Below are 20,256 nucleotides of genomic sequence, written 5' to 3'. Positions count from 1 at the left end.
CCCCGCCCTCCGCGGCCCTCCGCCTCCCCGCCCCGCCCCTCCCCTCCTGCGCTCGCGCCCCCACCTCCCGCCTCCCCGGCTCCTGAAGAGCGCGCCGCGGAGGGGACAGGCCGGTTACTTCCTCCAGGGCGGCGCGGAGTGCGGTGTGGCCCCAGCCCCGAGCCCGGAGCCTCCCTCCCGCGCCCAGCCCGCCGGACCCCTGCCTGGACCCGCGCCCGACCTGCGCCCACGCCGGCGCCCTCGCCTTCGCCTCGCCCGTGCCCGGCGCGCCCCGCGGAGCCCGGCCCGAGCACCGGCGGCCCTGCCCGAAGCGGCGCGGTGAGAGCGGGGTCCGGGGAGGCGGGGTCCGGGGTGGCGGGGTCCGCGGACAGCGCCCTCCAGCGCCGGCTGCCCTCCCGGGGACCCCGGACCGGACGGGGGCCGTGCGTGGCCCGAGGTCCGGACCCCGCGCGCAGCCTGGGTCCCGGTGGGGCGGCGGCTACTCCTGGGATTCGGGGGTCGCGTGTCTGAGTTCGGCTCCGGCCGGTTTTCGGGGCGGCGGGGCCGGCCGCGGCGCGGTGGGCCTGGCGGGGCCGCTGCGAACTCGGGTCCCCGGGTCGCCGGGCCGCCGGCTGGTTCTCCAGCTTTTGTTTTGAAAAGGAGATGCGGGCCCGGGGGGCTGCTGCCCGCGTCCGCCGCCGGCAGGACTGCAGGGAGGGCCCGGCGACCCGCTCCGCGGGCGGCCTGCCGCCGGGCGCCGGGCCCGGAGCGTCTGGGGCGCCGGCGCCTCGCACACCTGCGCGGCCGCGGCTCCCGGAAACGCGCCGGCCCCGGCCACCTGCTCGGCCGGACCGCGGTCAGGGCCCGGCCGGGCGGCGGGCGAGCGAGGAGCGAGTGGGCGAGCCCCCCGCGAGCGCGCCGGGGCTTCGGGCGCGGGGCCCTGGGTCCTGCGGGGGGAGCGTGGGCAGCCGCGGAAATGAGGTGTGGGGGCGCAGAGCTGCCTGTTTTTTCGTCTTAAGCATTTTGGATGAAGGCGTAACCGCGTTTGTGCGCGTGTGGGGATTTCGGTTTTTTTAAGCACAGAAGCCTTTTTTATATTGGCCTGTATTCAGTTGCAGAGTAGCCTAAGCCAGTAGCTGACGTCCCACTTACTTAGAAAGTAAGGAGCGAGCAGCCCCCTTTGGAGACTGAGGTAATTTACTTTCATTCTCGGGTAAGAGGTTGTGATCGTTCTGGACAGCGGCCCCGCCTCTGCGCTTTCGGCCTGTCCGCACCGCCACCGATCGGGGAGATAAATCTCCAAGTTAAGGTTTATTAAAATTCTGAGTAACATCACAGGACAGTAAATGTTAGCACCGTGCGCCCTGCAGGGAAATACTCAAACGCTCATTCCTGGGATTAGTCATCCCTCTCGCTGAATTGAAAGCTTTCAAAGAAAAGAGCAAACCAGTCTTCACAAGGTTTGCCATACGGGTTGTTTGGGGGGCGGGCCTGGTTTTCATATTTACCTGCGTACAATCTGTACAGTGATCTCAGGCCCCCTTGTACCAAGACGGGTCCTGCTGTCAGGCAAGTTCTCCTCGTTTTAAAATTTAACCATTCTCAGCATATACGTTTCTGCCATTTTTCCTTTTTTTGTTCAAAAGCAGCTATCAACAGGACTTAAATTTGAAATGGATTTATGTGGAGAATCTTGGCCTGGCTGTCACCTTAACAAGCCATACGGAATGAAATAAATGAACTTAAATTTCATTAGTTATATGTCTGCCTGAAACCACTGGTAGAGCACTTTGACTCTATGTGGTTTTTGCCAACAAATTAAAAGCTGGACAACGAAAGAATCCTAGTAATTACAGCTTTTTATGTGGGAGTGGTGGACTGCCATTTCTCCCAGTATTTATGCACAGAGCAGGCGAAGCTCCTCCATTGCTTTCCACATCTACTCTCTGCCCGTCTCTGTGAAGCTGGAAAAATGCAGAATAAAGTCAGCAAGTCGTCTGCAAGTTGAATGAACAGAAAGAGCTGTCCTAGTAGGCTCAGGAGGAATGATTGACAGCAGTCAAGATACCTTCTCATTGTGCACATCTGTTTCAGGCTTGTTTATTTAATCAACAGATAGCAGGACCTAGATGGTCCAGATCCATGACATAAAGCTCTAAATAAAGGAGCGTTTCACATGGTAAAGAGGAGTGAGCAGGAGCCTGGTCTAAAAATACTTGTATCCTCCTCTCTGGCTGCTCTGTAGTGATGTGGTAGGAGAAGGCCCCATATGCCTCATCCTTTGGGCACACATTATCCTGGCTCACAGAGGAGCTCAGGATTAGGGGCTGTACTCAACTGGGGCTTGTCCCTCAGTAGCCCCTGCAGGAGCTGCGTGGTCCTGGGCAAGTCACTAGACGTCGGCCTCACTTAGGGCCGTGTAAGATCTACCAATCTGGTGTCAGGCAGCTTCAAGGAAGTGGAATGCAGGGTCCCCAGCTTGGACACAGCTCTTAGTGAGAAGGGTTCTCTCAGTGTGGCTGTCATTGGAGGCGAATACTGGTTCTGAGTGCATGTGGATGACATGGTCCACCAAGTGGAGATTCTTACTGTCAGCGCTTTCCAGCTTCCTCTGGCCACCAGGACAATTTCCCACCCTCTCAGGGTTTAACAGCCCTCTCCAGAGCCTCTTGCTTCCCCTGCGGCCAGACTCTCTCCTCCCACGCTGCCTCCCAGCCAAGGGCGTGTGTTATGTGTGTATGTGTGTGTGTGTGAGGTCTGGTTCAGCCATAATGTTGATCATAAAGAGAAAGCAAGGAAGCACAAACTCGAATTAAGTAGTTATGGGAAAACGTGCTGTTTGCCACCTCCAGCAAGTCCTAGAAATTGCACAATATTTTAATTACTCGAAAGTTCTTTGTTGTAACAGGTGGGAGTGAGCACCCAGTAGAGACCACAGGGCTGGGCAATTAGGGGTACCCCGTAAAATGTCCTTACAAACCTTCAGTCCCTGGCCGGCAAGCCGGAAGGCTGCGGAGTAGCCTCTGGGATGAGGGTTATTAGTCTCCTGAGTGCTAACTCAGGTTATTTGAAAATGAGTTTTAGTTGCTCTGTTTTTTTCTCTAACACTGATGGCATTATCTAAACACCTTTCTCACACACTAACATATCACTTACCTGGTTGAACAATTTATTTTAGAGCCCCAAATAAGTTTTGAATCTACTATAGCACTGGTCCAATTGCAAGCTATGTATGTAACTACAAATTTTCTAATAGCCATATTAAGAATAGTAAAATAAGTGAATTTAATTTCAGTGTATTTCAATTAAATGAATACATCAAAATATTACATACCTTTTTCTACAAATCTTGGAAATCCTGTGTGTGTGTTACATTCGGAGCCCTTCTCAGTCTGCCCTGGCCATGTGCCCAGCACTCAGTAGCCAGACGCGGCTGGTGGCCACCACACCAGTCAGCGCAGGTGTAGGATAAGCCTGCTTTACCCAAGCAAGCGAGGCAGGTCAGTGATCAGCATGACTGCCCTTCGAAATGCACAGCCACGCAACAAGTAAAGCAGACATACTTTGAGCTTGTGTACTCCACGCAGGAGGCTCTGGGCAGTGCATGAGGGCTTGATTGAAGCAGGGCTCTCTCGTTCTCTCTTCCTGGGTGTGTGCGTCCTCCGAGCTTGCCGAGAAGAGGGGCCTCCGAGCCTCAATCGAGAGCTGCCAGGTGCAGGCCGCCCTGTAGCTTGCTTTATGCTCCCAGGGTGAGTGAGCTGGCTGCTCCCGTGCAGCTGAAGTGGCCCATGGTATCCCCAGAACCCCTCAGCCAGCACCCCGAGCTGACCGTGGAAATGGCAGTGCACAGCAGTCCCTCCCACTCCTGCCCTGGAGAGACACTGTCCCCTTGCTCTGCTCACCCAGCGGGGCTCCCGTGGGAGGCTCTGACCTGCCAGTCAGAAAGTAACTTTATTTATGTGTCTCTTGTCTAAGTGGAATTGAGTGGAGAATCAGCATTATTTAATTCCTTATGTAGTGAGAAGGGCCTTTTAAATAAGAATTCCTGGCATTCAGTTTTGAAAGGCCTTTTATGCCCTAGAACCTGGCAGACCCAGTCAGGTGCAGCCCAATGAAGACTTCTCAAAACTATACTTAATTTGTTATGTCTTAAGACTCTTTCGTTTTTCTTTTTTTAAAAGATGAATGATTTTGGAATCAAGAACATGGACCAGGTGGCCCCTGTGTCTAACAGTTACAGAGGGACACTCAAGGTGAGTGAGCAAGTCTTAATTTAAAATTGGCAAACTTAATCTCTAGGAGATAAAAACAGTGTGTTGGGTCTCAAAGGACAGGTTCTAGTCCTGGCTTTTTAATTTACAGGCTGTGTGACTCTGGGCTCTTTATGGCTGTCTCCGGACCTCAGTTTTCTAGTCTATAACATGGATATCCTGGTGCTTGTCCTCCATGATATGAAACCATTTAATTTGCAGAAGGTGAGGCCTTTGTGGTTCATTTCTGAGATACCTATCAGGTGAAAAATCCTAGGATTCTCAAGAGAATAGAGCCGGAGAGGCCGTCTCTGCTGCTTTTCTATCCACCCAGGAAGTTATCTTGGGTGAGGGGAAAGAGCTGAGAAGTGGCTGGCAGGCCAACTGCTGTTGCAGCTTCCATCAGAAGGGCCAGTGCCCACGGTGTCATAGGCCACCTGTTCTCACTGACACAGTGCACAGCCACGCCTGTTGATGTAAACCAAAAAACAAATTAAAGATGAAAGAGCCTTTCTGCTGCATAATAAACAAATTTCATGTAGCTTCTATCTTAATTCCTTTTGGGAACATTCTTGAGTAGCACAGACTGATAATTTTCCATTTGCCTGCTTTGAATGTGACATGGAGATTGGATTGTTTTGAGCATTGTGTAGTAAACACACTTCAGAAGCCGGGACTTCAGATTTGCCTCCTCCCGGCTTAGTGTTTGTGTAATGATGTATCTCTGGCGTGTTTTATTTTCCCACGTCTATCATTACAAGGCTGGCTGTCAGAACCCAAGTGCCCACAGTTGGTACAGGTTCTTTCTTGAGTATTAAGACAGTCATCAGATTTCAAGCTAAGGAGTTTTCTGGTTTAATTGTCAGAGGTTTTCAGCGTGGCAGAAACTACAGGAAATTCGGGGGTTCAGTTTGAAACCACACCCCCTAGCAAGAAAAATTATTTCATAAATTAAAAGAATTTGATGAAGCGCATGTAATGTCTGGGTTCGGAGAAGAAGCAGTCATTGCTGAAACTGATGTGTTGAAATTCATAATGCGAACTGGTATGTCTTTTGGCTTCCTGATTTTTAAAAAAAGAACTTACAATCAGGAAAGGAAAGGCATTTCTTAATGACCTGGGCAATGCTAGTGGGAATTTTAAAATCTGGATATTTCACCTAAATTATAACAGCTATAAAATAGTCTGGAAATATGACTGAGTGTTTCCCACTTGCTGGACTGGTTTTCCCCTTGGAGGTGTTGAGTAGCCGGATTCTCATTGCCTTAGGTTTGGGGACGGCTCTGCAACATCATGGGGACTCATTGTGTTGAGGGTTCTGGCTGAGCTCCAACTTCTGCCTGCCCTCTTATGTAATGCGTCATTGTTCTGCATTTCTAAAAAGCAAGCACACAAACCAATTTTATTTGTAAATGTGTTACACATTTCTTTTATTGATGACTCAACAGATGGGTCACTGTATGACACATAACATGGGATTTCCAGTTTATATTGGAAAAATAGAGCCTGCCTTCACGTTTTCCTCAATGAGTTAAGCAATGATGAATCAAGACTTTATCTGTTACTAATGAACGAGTCTTACACAATGGGCTATTTCTTTCATAAATGTTAGTTGAGATTATCAGAAATCAACACAGTGCCAGATTTATCTTTCTCTGTTTATCTGTCCTCTTCTTTCACATAAGCTGTTTAACTTTAAACCTATTTCCTTTGGAAATTGTTCCACTTACTAGGCAATTGGGGTGAGGGAAGTTCTTTTTAATACAGTTACTTTTATAAAATTAAACTTTAAGGAATTTTCTCACATGTATTAGTATTATCTGAACCATTGGAATTGATGAGGAAGTGATTTAGTTTCAGCTAAAGTGTTTTCTTTGTTAACATTTAAAAATAAATGCTTCACAGATACAGTAACTTATTTCATTGTTTGATGTTCAGTTTTCATTCAGTCATTTGCCTTTAGTTTTTTACTGCTTTGAGTTCTCACACTGCCTTGCCAAGGGTCATTTTTCTTACACACACAGCCTGACTGAATTTCTCTCTGCTGTAGCCGAAGGGCCAGGTGTTTGGACCAGTCAGTCTCTGAGGTCTCTCCCAGCACTGTTCTTTTAAGGTTCTATTATGTTTACTGATTAATTGATTAAGCTATTAAAAATAAATTCCCATAATGTAGGGGGGCAGCACAGGGAAGGCAGTATAACACAGAAAAGACAAGTAGTGACTCTATAGCATCTTACTACACTGATGGACAGTGACTGTAAAGGGGAATGTGGTGGGGACTTGTTAATGGGGGGAATCTAGTAACCACAGTGTTGTTCATGTAATTGTATATTAATGATACAAAAAAATTTTTAAATAAATAAATTCCCAGTCATTCTGACTCTGCAGGGTTGATTCAGTGGTCCTTTTTAGAGGCCCATTTGGAGTACTGACTGCTCAATTCCATATGTGGCTTTTTAGTTGCCAGTTTAATCCAGGTAGATTGGTAAGACTACCCACAGACCACTTTCAAAATAGGAATTAAAGTTAAGTATTACATTTCAGTATTCTTTCCATCTGTTTTTGCAGCGCCAGCCAGCCTTTGACACCTTTGATGGGTCCCTATTTGCTGCTTTCCCCTCACTAAATGAAGAACAAACACTCCAAGAAGTGCCAACAGGCTTGGATTCAATTTGTCACGGTAATTTGTTACTCAGACTTGACAAATTGTGCATGTTTTCCCTACCCAGTTCAGTTAATAAAGAAATGACAGTTCATAGGTAATGTTGGTATCTTGAATCTTGAGAGTCAGATAGAGGCTCTGGACCTGGAGGAGACAGTTTTGCATTTTTATGAGCATGACAGTTCTGAAGTCTTCCCTTGCCAGACGCACCCCAGTGAGAGCAAATGCCCTGCTGGTTAGCAAACGGCAGGGAAACCCCTGAGATTTCCTTTACGAGGCTTCCAACCCTGCAGCAAGCCTAGACCCCATGTCCCAGGTCCATTCTGCAAAGCCAGACCAGTGCCCATGAAAATGCACCCCATCTTTTCATTCTGGGTTCACAGGGTTAGTTAGATCATCCACCCCTGGAGTTTTGGAGCAGCGGATTATTCTTGCTCATCTTTACTGATCTGTATTTACTTCTGGACGGCCTAATGTCATGTTTCTTTTTAAAAGAAGAGCATGTCAGATAAAGCCTCTGCAATTGCTGTGATAGTGTTCTTGGTTGGAAACATTCCAGAGATTGCTTTGTCATATGAAGTAGGTGCTGGAAAATACAACCCAGAAAATTAATTAGACACACGCTTTCATAAGCACACCATCATGTGCTCGTCATTTATCATTCTTGAAATTGCTGAGGGAAGCCAAAGATTGTTTCTCGATAAAAACTGAAGGTGTGCCGACTGTACTACTGCTCAGTGCTGTGTGTTCATATGATGCTCTGCTGATTTTAATGGGAGTAACTTCCAAGTTATGCATTTATGATCCCTTAACCCTTTTGACCAGAAGCTATGCGATTTCTTGCACTGTGTAAAATTTTTAAATAGACTTGGAAATTTTACCTAGGCATAACTGCTTTACGAAGTTTTGCAAAACAAAAAAATAGCTTGAGTTTTATTTTTAATTTTTTAGTAAGTGTAGTTAGGAGATATGTAATGTTTTCTTAATTTCAGGCAAAAAAAACCCACAAAAAAACGTTTTTCTTAATATTTGTACTCTTTTGAGGCATGATGCCAAAGTTTGGGATCAAAACTGACCTTCCCTGAAAACTAAGGTTTCTTCCATCTGCTGTTGCCAGCTTGACATCCTAATGTCCCCTGGGGATTTCTTTCTAGATTCCACCAACTGTGAATTGCCTCTGTTAACTCCATGCAGCAAGGCTGTGATGAGTCAAGCCTTGAAAGCTACCTTCAGTGGCTTCAAAAAGGAGCAGCGCCGCCTCGGCATTCCAAAGAGTAAGTCCTGCTCTTTAGACCTGCTCTCCTGAGTGTGTGTTGTAGGAGGCATATGAACTGGATGGCAGTTGCTTGAGATGACTTAGTTCTTAAGCATGGTCATGGGCGTCTTGCAAAGAGTGGCAGAGACGTGGTTCACCTGAGCCACTTTTATTTCCACCCTGTCAGCTGAGCACCGATCCCAGCACTGTTGTCAGTGTCTTGGAAGTGATATTGCACGGCACTCGCTCGATCCATGGACCTTTGGTAGGCCGTATGGCTGCATCGGGCTGACCTTGGTCTTACCACCTTCTTCCATCTGTTCTCTTGTGTGTTCTTGTGTGTTCTGTCTTCTTCCCTCCCCGGTAGACCCATGGCTGTGGACCGAGCAACAAGTGTGCCAGTGGCTTCTCTGGGCTACCAACGAGTTCAGTCTGGTGAACGTGAACCTCCAGAGGTTCGGCATGAATGGCCAGGTGTTGTGCAACCTGGGCAAGGAGCGTTTCCTGGAGCTGGCACCTGACTTTGTGGGCGACATTCTCTGGGAGCATCTGGAGCAGATGATCAAAGGTACCAGCTGAGCCCCTGGGCCCCCCCCTTGCAGGGCAGAGCAGGGAAGCGGGGGCAGTGCTGTAAACCCCAGGGTCAGTGTCCCAAGTGACAGAGAGCAAAGTGCCTGAAAATGCCGCCAGAGTGAGTCAGGTGTGTGGCGGTGATTATAGATTCTGAGTCCACTTAAGTATGTGTGTGTATGGCATGGAGTATAGCCACAAGGCAGGCGCCTGAGTCACTGACTTGGTCCCTGTTTTCAGGCGGCCACTGTCAGAGGAGGACGTGTTGGCTCAGATGTGGAGGCAGCAAGGATCACCATGATTTGAGGCTCACCTTATAGAAGCGAAAGGAGTAAATTCACCCCCAAGGAAAGGGAGCCTTTACTTGGACCAGCCCTGGCAAACAGTGAATTTTCCTAAGACCAAATGGAATCCAACAGAGAGAATGTTATTTCATGTTTCACGTGTTTAAAAGTGCAGAATTAATTGATACATATTTACCCACTGACATGTTATACAGAAACAAGCTGCTGAGCAAAAGAACTCTAATCATGTAGAAAGTCTTTATTTAGACCTTAAAAGAGCATTGAAACCAATGTTAAAAACACAATGAGTCAAAAAAGAAGAAAAACTATACGGAGGAAATCAAGTTAAAAATACAAGAAAATTAACCTGTCCATAGGGTCCAGAGAAATATTCCTATTTAATTGATTTTAAATACTATGTTTCGACTTCTTCTGTTATGGACTTGGAAATCTTCAAAAGACCTTAGGATTTACCCACCAGCTCTTGGTAGTTATGGCTTCTGAGGACCAGGCAAACCTAGACCCCCAATTTTCCCTGAACTTGGTCTGGTCTGACCTGACAGGCTTCTGGTGAATCTGTTCACTGGCAATTTGGGCCTCTTTGCCATTACTCGGGGTGTGAGTGTGTGGGTCTGGGTTTGTGGGTGTGTGTGTGGTTAAGTGTGTTTGTAGGAAGTAAGCTACACAGGGAAACCCAACCATTTTTTCCCTTTCCAAGTTCTGGCCATGGGTGGCCCTCACTGACTCCCACCACTGCAGACCTCCCTTTGCAGGCACTCACCCTGGAGAAGCTTCAGGGTTCGGAGCGATGGACCATAGCCTTCCCAGGGCAGGAACTTTGTCCATTTTCTTAATCCGCTGTATTCCCAGCCCCTGATGTAGGTGGTATTTCGTAAGTGTTTACCTATTTGTTGACTGCATGGATGAACTAATTACACAGTCTAGATGATTCCATTCAGGCTTTAGAACATTTTAGCTTTGCCGGTGACAGTGTTCACTTTGGAAAACTTTTTCTAGTTATTGGAAAAACATTCTGCTATCTCTAGTTTTTCTACAAAGAGCTAATGACGTGGGATACCGTTGGACTAAATGGGAGGCACTAAATGCGTTTAGGTATTCCAGAATAACCATATAACAGTACGTCAGAAAGTAACTTCTTGCATAGTTTTAACCTCTGTTTGCAATCGTATGTCTCTTTTGTCTATTTTTTAGAAAACCAAGAAAGGACAGAAGATCAGTATGAAGAAAACTCATACCTCAACTCAGTTCCTCACTGGATTAATAGCAATACATTAGGTCAGTCCAATTGATTCTGCCCTTTAGAGTTTGGTTTTAAGTTTTCTTGTTAGATTTGGACTCCCTAATGGAAGGTCTGAAGGCACAGTTAGACCTGAGGTGTCCCCTATGGTGGCCATATGGGCTGTTGACTTACTGAGCACTTGAAATGGGGCTGGTCCACACTGAAACGTGCGGTGAGAATATAATGCACACCAGATTAGAAAATCTTAGTATGAAACAAAGAATGTAAAATATCTCCTTAATAATTTGTAAAGCATTGATTATGTGTTGAAATGATAATGGTTAGTATTAGGTCAAATAAAATACTAAAATTACTTTCACCTCTTTTTAGTTTTTTAACATGGCAGCCAGAAAATCTAACATTGCACAAGTGGCTTGTACTATCTGTGCATTGGCCAGAGCTCGTGCAGGCTATTCATGGAGCAGGGGGTGGAATGGAGTAAGCTGATCTAGCACAAAAAAAGGGGTAGAAGGGCTGGCCCAGGAGTATGTGGAAAGCAATACTCAGCTTGCTGTGAACTTTGGAGTTTGAGGAATTGTCTGGCTGACACTGGCAAGCATAGATTATGGGTGTTCCCCCTAGCCAGCATGGGTGGGAGGGTACTGTGGCTCTTCCCTTATGAGTCACACACCGGGTAGCAAATCCCAGTCTTTCTGAGCCTTGGTTTGCTTGAAAGCTGAACGAGCCAGTGAACACTGTCACCTGAGGGTCATGTGAATGCACTGGATAAACTAGACCAATGGAAGCACAGTTGACCCTTGAGTGAATTGCACAAGTGGCTTGTCCTATCTGTGCATTGACCAGAGCACAATTAGGGGCACCTGACTCCTGCACAGTTGAAAATCCAGATATAACTTTTGACTCCCCCAAAAACTTACTACAAATAGCCTACTGTTGACTGGAAGCCTTACTGATAACATAAATAGTCAATTACACATAGATTGTATGTTGTATGTATTATATACTATATATAATTCTCACAATAAAGTAAGCTAGCAAAAAGAAAATGTTTTCTCAAATTGTTGCAAATCTCTAAAAGGTGTCCAATATATTTATTTTTAAAAATCCACTTATAAGTGGACTCTGCATAGTTCAGACCTGTTTTGTTCAAGGGTCAACTATACTGACATTGAGGCATTGTGTCTTGGGCCCAGAGGCAGCAGGCATTTTGGAAAAGAGCTTATTGGCTGAGAACATGAATGGTTTGAGAAGAACAGTTAGTGGGAGACCTACCTTCCAAAGCCCACATTTCCACTGAGGTTTTGGGGTGGGCTGGGGCATGCAGAACTTTCCATGTTTGATTTGGTTGCAGGGCAGAGAGGGTCTCTAATTACACACTACTATAGCTTAATAGCTCTGCCATCCGATGGTTCTGTTCCAGGTTTTGGTGTGGAACAGGCGCCTTATGGAATGCAGACCCAGAACTACAGCAAAGGCAGTCTCCTGGACGTGTGCCCAGCATCCTCTGCGCCCAGTGTGCTCAGCTCGGAGCCGGATTTTCAGATGCTCTCCAAGTCACGACTCAACACTGTCAGTGTCAACTACTGCCCCGTCAGCCAGGACTTCGCAGGCAGCAACTTGAACCTGCTCACCAATGGTCCTGGTAAGATCGGAGCTTCTGAGTACTCCTCTCAGTAGGACTGGTGGTTTGATCCTGGGAGCCACTGTCAGACAGTGACATGAGCTTTTCGATGAGCGTGTCCTGTGTTCAGCCATTGAAGCTGGTCAGAGGACGCCTCTGTGTTCTCAGTGACTGTAGGTCACTGTTGCAAGTGATGGATTCACTCAGCAAGCTCAGGCTCTGGTCTGCACGCTGAGGGTACCAAGTAAACAAGACACGGTCCCTGCTCTTGGGGCTAGATTCCTCCAACCAATGGTATATATGGGGAGAGATTGTAAGCATATGGCATTTCTATACTTGGGAGAGAATGTAAGAATGTGACACATTTCTTTTTACGGAGCTGTACATATGCAGTGCCCAAATCTCAGGTTGCACAACTGGTTGGATTTTAATATATATCACCTAGATAATAGCCACACAGCTGGAGATAGAGATGGTTCCCTCATACCTCTCCCCAGTCAATAGCATCTTGTCCCTAAGAGACACTACTGTCTTGATTGTGATCATCGTAGATTAGGTTTTCCTGTTCTTGAATGATGATATAAATGGAATCATACCATATGTGTTCTTTTGCGTTTCTTTTGCCTATCGTTATGTCTGGAATCTAGCCATTTGTCGTTTTTCATTGTTGTATAGTACTCCATTCCATGAGGCTCCATTTGATTTAGTTGTATACTAGAGTTAACATAAGAAGTGATGCTTAAGAGTGCTGAGAAAGCTCCATGTAATTCAGCCCAGAAGGGTATGTGGCTGAATGGGGGTGGTTGGCCTTGATGCTATGTTCAAGCCTAGGATCACTCTGCAGTTACTTAGGACTCAGTAGCACTGGGCATTTCGTTGGCCCACAGGAGTCAAAGTTTGTTCCTGGTTGTCTGCAGGGAAGCCCAGAGACCACGACCCCCCTGAGAATGGCGCAGACAGCTTTGAGAGCTCCGAGTCGCTGCTGCAGTCCTGGAACAGCCAGTCATCGCTGCTGGATGTACAGCGGGTGCCTTCCTTTGAGAGCTTCGAAGATGACTGCAGCCAGTCGCTCTGCCTCAGCAAGCCAACCATGTCGTTCAAGGATTACATCCAAGAGAGGAGCGACCCGGTGGAGCAAGGCAAACCAGTTATACCTGCGGCCGTGCTAGCCGGCTTCACAGGTGAGCTTGCAGTGCCCATTCTCCCCATCTCCGCCCTGCACCCTGCCTAGCTTCAGTGCTTCCATCAAGGGTGGGTCTGGTCTGAACACATTGCATTAGACCCCACATCTTACGCATGGGGTGTAATCTGGGATCCAAGAGAGTTGTGTCCCTGAATTCTAAAGAGGCTGACCTTGCAGGAAGTTTGTATGGAGCTCGGGGGTGCAGATGAAAGTCCCACGGGCTGCTCCCACAGCTGGGATGTGCCTGGCCATCCTGGAGAGGAGGGGGAGCAGGGCGCCTGGCCTGTGGAGGCTCTGGCTCTGACTCACCACTCCAGGAATTTCAAAGAATGTGGGCTGGCTCACGGAGGAGCGGCAGGGCCGGCCTTAAATAACACCGGGACTGTTTACCTTTTCTTGCTTCCAAAACCCATCTTATTTTTAAGATTTGGGCAAAGGCTATTCTAGGCAAGGGACAAATATTAAAGCTGTTTTTAGAATCCAGTACTTTGGCAAAAATACTGAGATTTTTTTCATTGCTTCATGTGTCCTTAAATATGCTTTTTTTCATATTTTGACCATATGGAGCCACTGGATTGAAAAAGAAACTACTTTTTAAAAGCAATAGGTTAAAATAAGAATGCAGATACCCTTTTTTTCCCCTGTCATCTCAAACAGAATTGTGTTAAAATACACATAGAGGGTGTGAAAACTGTTGTGGTTTTTGTACCTGGGAGTCAGAACCCGACAAGACAATGAACAGCTATGGTGTTGGTGCTGTTCATGTCAATATTAGTTACCTTTTTGTTCACTGCCACCTCTCTGTGGTTACCTAGGCATATCCGTGGTCCACAGTCGTCAGGACAGCCCAGCACACACAGGTGGTGATATTAACCCATTTTACAGATGGGGAATCGGCTCAGAGGTAGACAGCCCTGGTCACAACTCAGTTCTGTCTGGTTCCAGAACTCCTGTTCTTGGTGCTGGAGCAGCAGAGCCTTACTGAGCAGGCCATTGCATCTCGGGCGAACAGCTGTTTGATGAGCATGAGATCCAGGGCAAGCAGCCTGGCCTCCAAGCCACCTCTTCGTCCTCATCTTTAAAACAGCACCATGGGGGGATATTCCCTTCACAAGGCGGCAGTTCTAATATTAATGGAGAAAAGGGACACGGGAAGCACTTTGCAAAGCGTACCTCACCAAACAGATGTGGTGAGGCGAGTTGTGGCTATGACCCCAAATGCCCATATAAGGCTGTTGAGTGGACCTAGTCTTAGATTAAGCAGTTTGCTCACCGTCATTTTGCAGGAAAGCTATGGATGTGATTCATAAATGACATGCTTCATTCTGGGGGGCAACACCCCTCCCACTGCCCCACCCCATCCCACTGGGGGTTCCTGAAAATAAACCTTGAAAATTATTACATAAGGAACACTTAAGCAGGGTGAGGTATTTGAATGCCAAAGTTGTGGGCCTGAGTTTTTTTCCTCCAGAAAAACCAAACCCAGAAATCAAGGGCTGAGTGACATCTTCTCCAAGAGTAGGAGGGGTGGGGAAGACCTCGGTGTCAGTGTCTTGCCTCATCCCATTGAGTGTCAGGCCTGCCGCCAGCAGCTGCGTGTACCTCGCGGCCGTGCCAGTCTAGGGTTGGGGCTCACCTTCCTCAGGCCGTATTTTAAATCCACCACAATGTAATCCACCCCTCTACCCAGGCAGTGGACCTATTCAGCTGTGGCAGTTTCTCCTGGAATTGCTCTCCGACAAATCCTGCCAGCCATTCATCAGCTGGACCGGGGACGGATGGGAGTTTAAGCTCGCTGACCCCGATGAGGTATGGCCAGGCCTGGGAAGTCAGTCTCTGGGCTCTGAAACCTGATTTCATCGCTTTGGGCTCACAAATTCAATGCTCTGGGCACAAGAGAGGGTTCACCAGCACAAATGAGAACACTTCTGCACATGGCTTTCCTAACTGTCAGGAATCCAGGAGTCCTTGCTTCCTTGATACTGATGTGTCCTCTGGTTGTGCACAGCGGCACTGGGCGGGTTCCACCGTCCTGCTCTGTCATCTAATAAAAAGGGGCCAGCAGTACACTGAGGCTCTCTCCTGACCATGTGAGAAGGCCTTAGGAAATTTGCCTTTCCCACAGCAGGGAATGAGCATCTGGTAGCTCCATGCTGGCCCGCCAGTGGGCTTCATGCTCCTCAGCTGCAGCCCTGGCCAGAGGAGAAGGCTGAGGGCAAGCATTAGAGAAGCTTTTGGTCTCTGGCCCCGGAAGGGTGCCATCTGTCACCTCCCTGATTCCCTTGGGAAGTAGAGCATTGGGGAATGGGTGACGTCACATGGCTCAGAATCCCACTCAGCAACTGCACACTGGGGTGGGTGGAATGGGAACCCCAGGAAGAGACACAGTACTTCCCTCGTGTCGGGATCTCCTGATCCCCAGCCCTGGGCTCCCGGGAAGTTCTGCCTAGCCAGAGGCCTTGGGCACCCTGTACCAGACTAAGCTGGGAGTGGAGCACCTCACTCCCGCATCTGCAACCCCAGCCTCAGAGAAGCACCCAAGGGTTGCGGCTTCTGGCACACAAAGGAAGATATTGCACCTGTGTCCCTGCTGCGGGGTCTGTTCTCCCTGGAGCAGCTCATTCACATCGCCTCCTTATCCCATTGAGTTGAGCTCTGCTCCATCCGTGTCTGCCACAGGTGGCCCGCCGGTGGGGAAAGAGGAAAAACAAGCCCAAGATGAACTATGAGAAGCTGAGCCGGGGCTTACGCTATTACTACGACAAGAACATCATCCACAAGACGTCAGGGAAGCGCTACGTGTACCGCTTCGTGTGCGACCTGCAGAACTTGCTGGGGTTCACGCCCGAGGAGCTGCACGCCATCCTGGGTGTCCAGCCGGACACGGAGGACTGAGGCCCCCATAGGGCCGAGAGGGGGCCGTCTGACTGACTGTTCCAAGGACCCTGGAGGGTGGGATTGAGCATGTCCAGGAAAGCCGCCAAGAAGCAGTGGCCTTATTTCATCTGAACCTGTGGTTCTTCACCAAGAGCAGCACCGTTTCTTGCTCCTGAAGCCTGCTGACAGGAAAACGCTATTTATGATGCTGTTACCTTAGAATGGCCGACAAAGAAGGGCCAGGGAGACACGTGGCTCCAAGTGGTCCGTGTGACAGGCATGTTCCGACTGTTGGATATTCTCAAAGGAGCGACCATGTTGTGGACTCACAGGTTTTTTGATTTTCTTTTGCCTTTTCAACCAGGAATCCCGAGTACAAAAGCAGCTCATTGGTTCAGAGGGGCTGGAGGTTGCAAGGAGACAATTGTGCCATTTCTGACATTAGTTTGTATATAGGATTGTAATCTTAATTGTTACTGAAATTCTCTAAGTCCTATTTAACAGAAATTGTATATTATAATTTAAAGTAATTATATAACTCTGTGAAATAAGAACGCAGACATTCAATGTTTATTCCAGTTTTCAAGAGCACATAAGGCATTTTGCAAATGTGTCATTTGCCTAGGGCCGGCTAAGTGAAGTTGTGACGTATGTTCATTTGCATTTAATATGCCAACAGGAGTAAGTTCTAAGAGGATTAATCCCTGGTTTTGTTATGTTTTGTCTTTTGTTTTGCCTGGGTTATTATCTGGCAAGGACTCTGTACATTTGGGAATTTTTATAAAAATCTTAATGTTATTATCTGGGGGCACATCTGGCCTCTGCTTTCTCCTTCAACTGTAATGTAAAAGCTATAAAGCAGTATTTTTCTTGACAAATGGCATATGTTTTCCATTTCTATGTATGCCTTTAAATCAATTTATACACAAAACTTACTTTATTTTTTAGTTCAGCTATGTTTCCCCAACGACTGACCTCCCCTGGGCAACCATTTCCTTCCCGTGCCCCACCTCCACACTGCAAATTATTCTGTATGATTAAAATAAGAATGCTATTTTTGGTAATAGGCGACTCCCTTTCAGAGATCAGGAGGGATTTATGTAGCAGCTATTTTTACTGCAATAGTAGTTCACTGGGAAAAAAATGTAATTTGTATGTAAGAAAGCTTTATTTTTATCTCAGCTCCATGTAAAGCTAAGCCTATTGTATAGAGCTGAGGTTGGGGTAGAGGGGGGAGGTGGAGAGAGCAGGGCAAGTTTTTATTAAACCCGTTGGTATGAATGAAGCATGGTTTGTCCCATCCTTGTTCACCTGCCGAGTCTTAGGGCTGCCTGGGCACCACGCTACTCCTTTCTGTTCAGCTTCCACAACAAGGTGGCTGTCTTCTCATGTTATTGGATGCAGAATGCCCAGAGGCGGGCAGGGCGCCAACAAGATGGCAAAGAGAAGGCCTTGGCGTAGTTCACATGCAGAAAATGTTTCAGTCACAACGGAGGCTTTTGTATTGTAGTCGTTTCAAAGGGGCACCTGGTCAGCATGTATTCCCGGACTTTGTAAATGGTCAAGTCGAGTTGGTTTCGAATCAGACATGCTTCCTAGCAGTGTGAGAGGACAGCAGGCGGTGGCAGGGTGTGCTGGGACGGGCAAGCCGGACCTGGGGTGACTCAGGTCTCAGCACCCACCCAAGACCATCCCCCGGGTCTGTCGGCACAGGATGTTTCTCTCGAGCGGGCCTGTTTATCGCTAGGACATCTGTTTATAACATCAACAGACTCTTGAATGAGAACATCGTGCTGCTGAAAGAAATGTTCACCAGTGGTTTATTTTATACGGGGTTGAACCCCATGGAATTGCCAGCATTGGCTTTTGTATGGACCAAAGCTGGCAGTTGCATGGAGTTCAAACTAGTAGTTAATGGAAACTAAAGGCCGTTATAAACCTTTGGCATGGTAATGAACAGAACTTAAGTATAAAAATTTTCTAATTTGGTCTTTTCTTCCTCAAATAAAGTATTTTGTTGATACAATTCCTCCTTGTCAGAGGCCTCATTCTTTCTCCCCACCCAACATGGAGGAGAGGGAGTGAGGATGTTCGGCTCAGATCCATCATCTGCTCGGTGGCTTTCAGGCGCTGAGCTGTCCTGATGGAGCTGGAACCGGCCCTGAGCCCTTCCTGAAGGAATTCCCAAAAAGTTCGTTCAAGTGAAAACCACATCTAAGAAGGGATTAGAATAGAAAGATGCAAGGGTCTTTGCCAGCAAAAAGAGATTTTAGAATATATATGGGAAGAACATTAAAGTTTGAGGTTCAAGGACTTTTGTCGTTGAGGCCACATTCCAGAGTTCTAATGTTGCTGAGGTGATTTACCCGCCGTGAGGGTGATGGTCCTAGGACACCTGTTATCAAACTGGTTCCACTCCTCAAAATTAGTGAGGACACCAAGAAACATGGGTAGATTCTGTCAATGTGTGCTGGAGCTCCCCACAGGCTAGCAAACACTGATGGTGCGCATCTCTTCCCAGCTTCGAGTCAGTGACATACTGGTAGCTTGAACTTGGTGTGATGAGGGTACTTACACCATGGAAGTCAACAAACACACTACATGCCAGGGGTTCCCCCATTCTCTGCTCCCCACCCTCCTCAGGGAGCTGCTTGTTAAACATTTATCACCACTCCACTGGTCACCAATGTTTATCATATTTAAAGTTAAAACATTTAAAAATAATGATTCATTTAAAAAATGAAATTGCATATTAACATTTTTATGAAAAAATAGCTAATTTCCAAAAAAGCTGAGAATGGCATTGCTTACATGTTTTCAGATCTTTTTGATGTCTGGTTTAATAGGAGAGAGCTGTATTCTTATACTTGCTCTGCACATAGTCTGTTGTGATCTATTTTAAGAAAATCAGGCCTCACACAAATAAGTAGTCCGAAAAGGATTACTTAATAGCTGTTTCAAATCATTGTTGATACTGTTTTGTATTACAACAAAACTGATAAGTGGCAGTTTCTTAAAGGTTAATTGCAGTTGGAATATGAAATCACATCAATAAACTTTACTATGGTTATAATAAATTCAATTGGTCTGTCTTGTACTTTGAATGGATCTTTCACCCATGGGTGGATTTTGCAACATCACGCATTAGTCATTTGGAAAATATTGCTCCACTATGTTGACACATTTAACATGCAATACCAGAGTATCACATTGGTTACTACTATCACCAATTCCACCAGAAAAGGGACTGGGAAGCTATCAAGCCCAGAGAGGCAGATAAAAAGTTTCAAAAATTCAAATTTTCACCTGAAATCTCAAATTTTATTATTGACAACAAATGTTTTAAGTTGTTTTCTTTGATATGATAGGCTCATTTCATTTACTTTTTGAGAAATAACTGTCAAATAGCCAAGTCTGAATAAACATAATTTGTCAGTTGCTCTTTCTAGTAAAAATGGAGTTCATGACTAAAGTGGTTAGTTTAGCTTGCAACTTAAACACACAACTGCACATTGTAGGATGACCAATCTACTTGAGTGTGCAACAGAAGCTCTTTATGTGTACTTTCTATTTTATCACCCAGAAATGAAAAAGATGTGTATTCACTCATTAATAAAAATAATTTTTACTGCTTATCAAGGATGTTTTTGGATTAAACTTTTATTTTTCCCTGCAAGTGCATGGTGGTGAAGAAGGTAGTGACTACTGGGACAGTTAAGTGCCCAGGCCTCAGTAGTCTTGCCCACCTTTGTCTCTCCAGTGCAAATTTTCACACACACACACGCACACAAAAGGCAACCATGTATTAATATTATTTTTAAAATCATTCTGACTTTGAGGATCATCCTGAAAGTGTGTCAGAGCCTTGCAGTTGTCTCTAGACCTCACCTTGAGAACTGTTCTAGAAAGCAGATAAGCTCACCCAGAACAAGATGTTGGGACTGGAGCAGGGAGATGGGGAGGAGACAGGTAGGGGAAATTTTCCTTTCTCCTCTTTATTCCAGTGTCCACACTCCCAATCTTACCTTCCATGTAGTTAAGATGCAGGATTTTTTTATTTAAAGCAAAACAATTTAAAGCATGATAGTTCATTCACATAGGGTGAAATGGCTATTCTCAAAGTCCTTCTGCCATTCTTCATTCTGTCTTTGTCCTTTTCCATGTTCCCCTCCAATTCCAAACCTTTTTTAAGTGTATATTTTACCTCAGCTTTTCTTTAAAGTTCATTTTACTTAACGTAGTCCAAACTGAGATCATGAAGAGAAGAGGAACATGTGCCTGTCTCCCAGCTTTCCACACAGTGGGGAAGAAGCA

General features: G+C 46.6%; 1 protein-coding gene across 2 annotated transcripts; it reads left to right on the top strand.

The window, feature by feature from the left end:
• The first annotated feature begins 86 nt into the window (after positions 1-86).
• ETS2 (ETS proto-oncogene 2, transcription factor) lies at positions 87-17,970 on the top strand. 2 transcript variants are annotated; one of them, XM_037014671.2, is made up of 10 exons: positions 87-318; positions 4,161-4,232; positions 6,798-6,909; positions 8,046-8,165; positions 8,514-8,714; positions 10,213-10,296; positions 11,682-11,903; positions 12,800-13,063; positions 14,756-14,874; positions 15,745-17,970. In XM_037014671.2, the coding sequence occupies exons 2-10, from the start codon at positions 4,161-4,163 to the stop codon at positions 15,958-15,960; spliced, it is 1,410 nt and encodes a 469-aa protein (XP_036870566.1). In that variant the 5' UTR covers positions 87-318; the 3' UTR covers positions 15,961-17,970. The 2 variants fall into 2 exon arrangements, with proteins under 2 accessions (XP_036870566.1, XP_017500641.1); XM_017645152.3 differs by lacking the exon at positions 87-318 and adding an exon at positions 2,489-3,728.
• Positions 17,971-20,256: the final 2,286 nt, after the last annotated feature.

The sequence above is a fragment of the Manis javanica genome, chromosome 3 (assembly GCF_040802235.1).
Source record: "Manis javanica isolate MJ-LG chromosome 3, MJ_LKY, whole genome shotgun sequence".
Classification (NCBI taxonomy): domain Eukaryota; kingdom Metazoa; phylum Chordata; class Mammalia; order Pholidota; family Manidae; genus Manis; species Manis javanica.
This window is presented reverse-complemented; position numbering and strand designations above follow the sequence as displayed.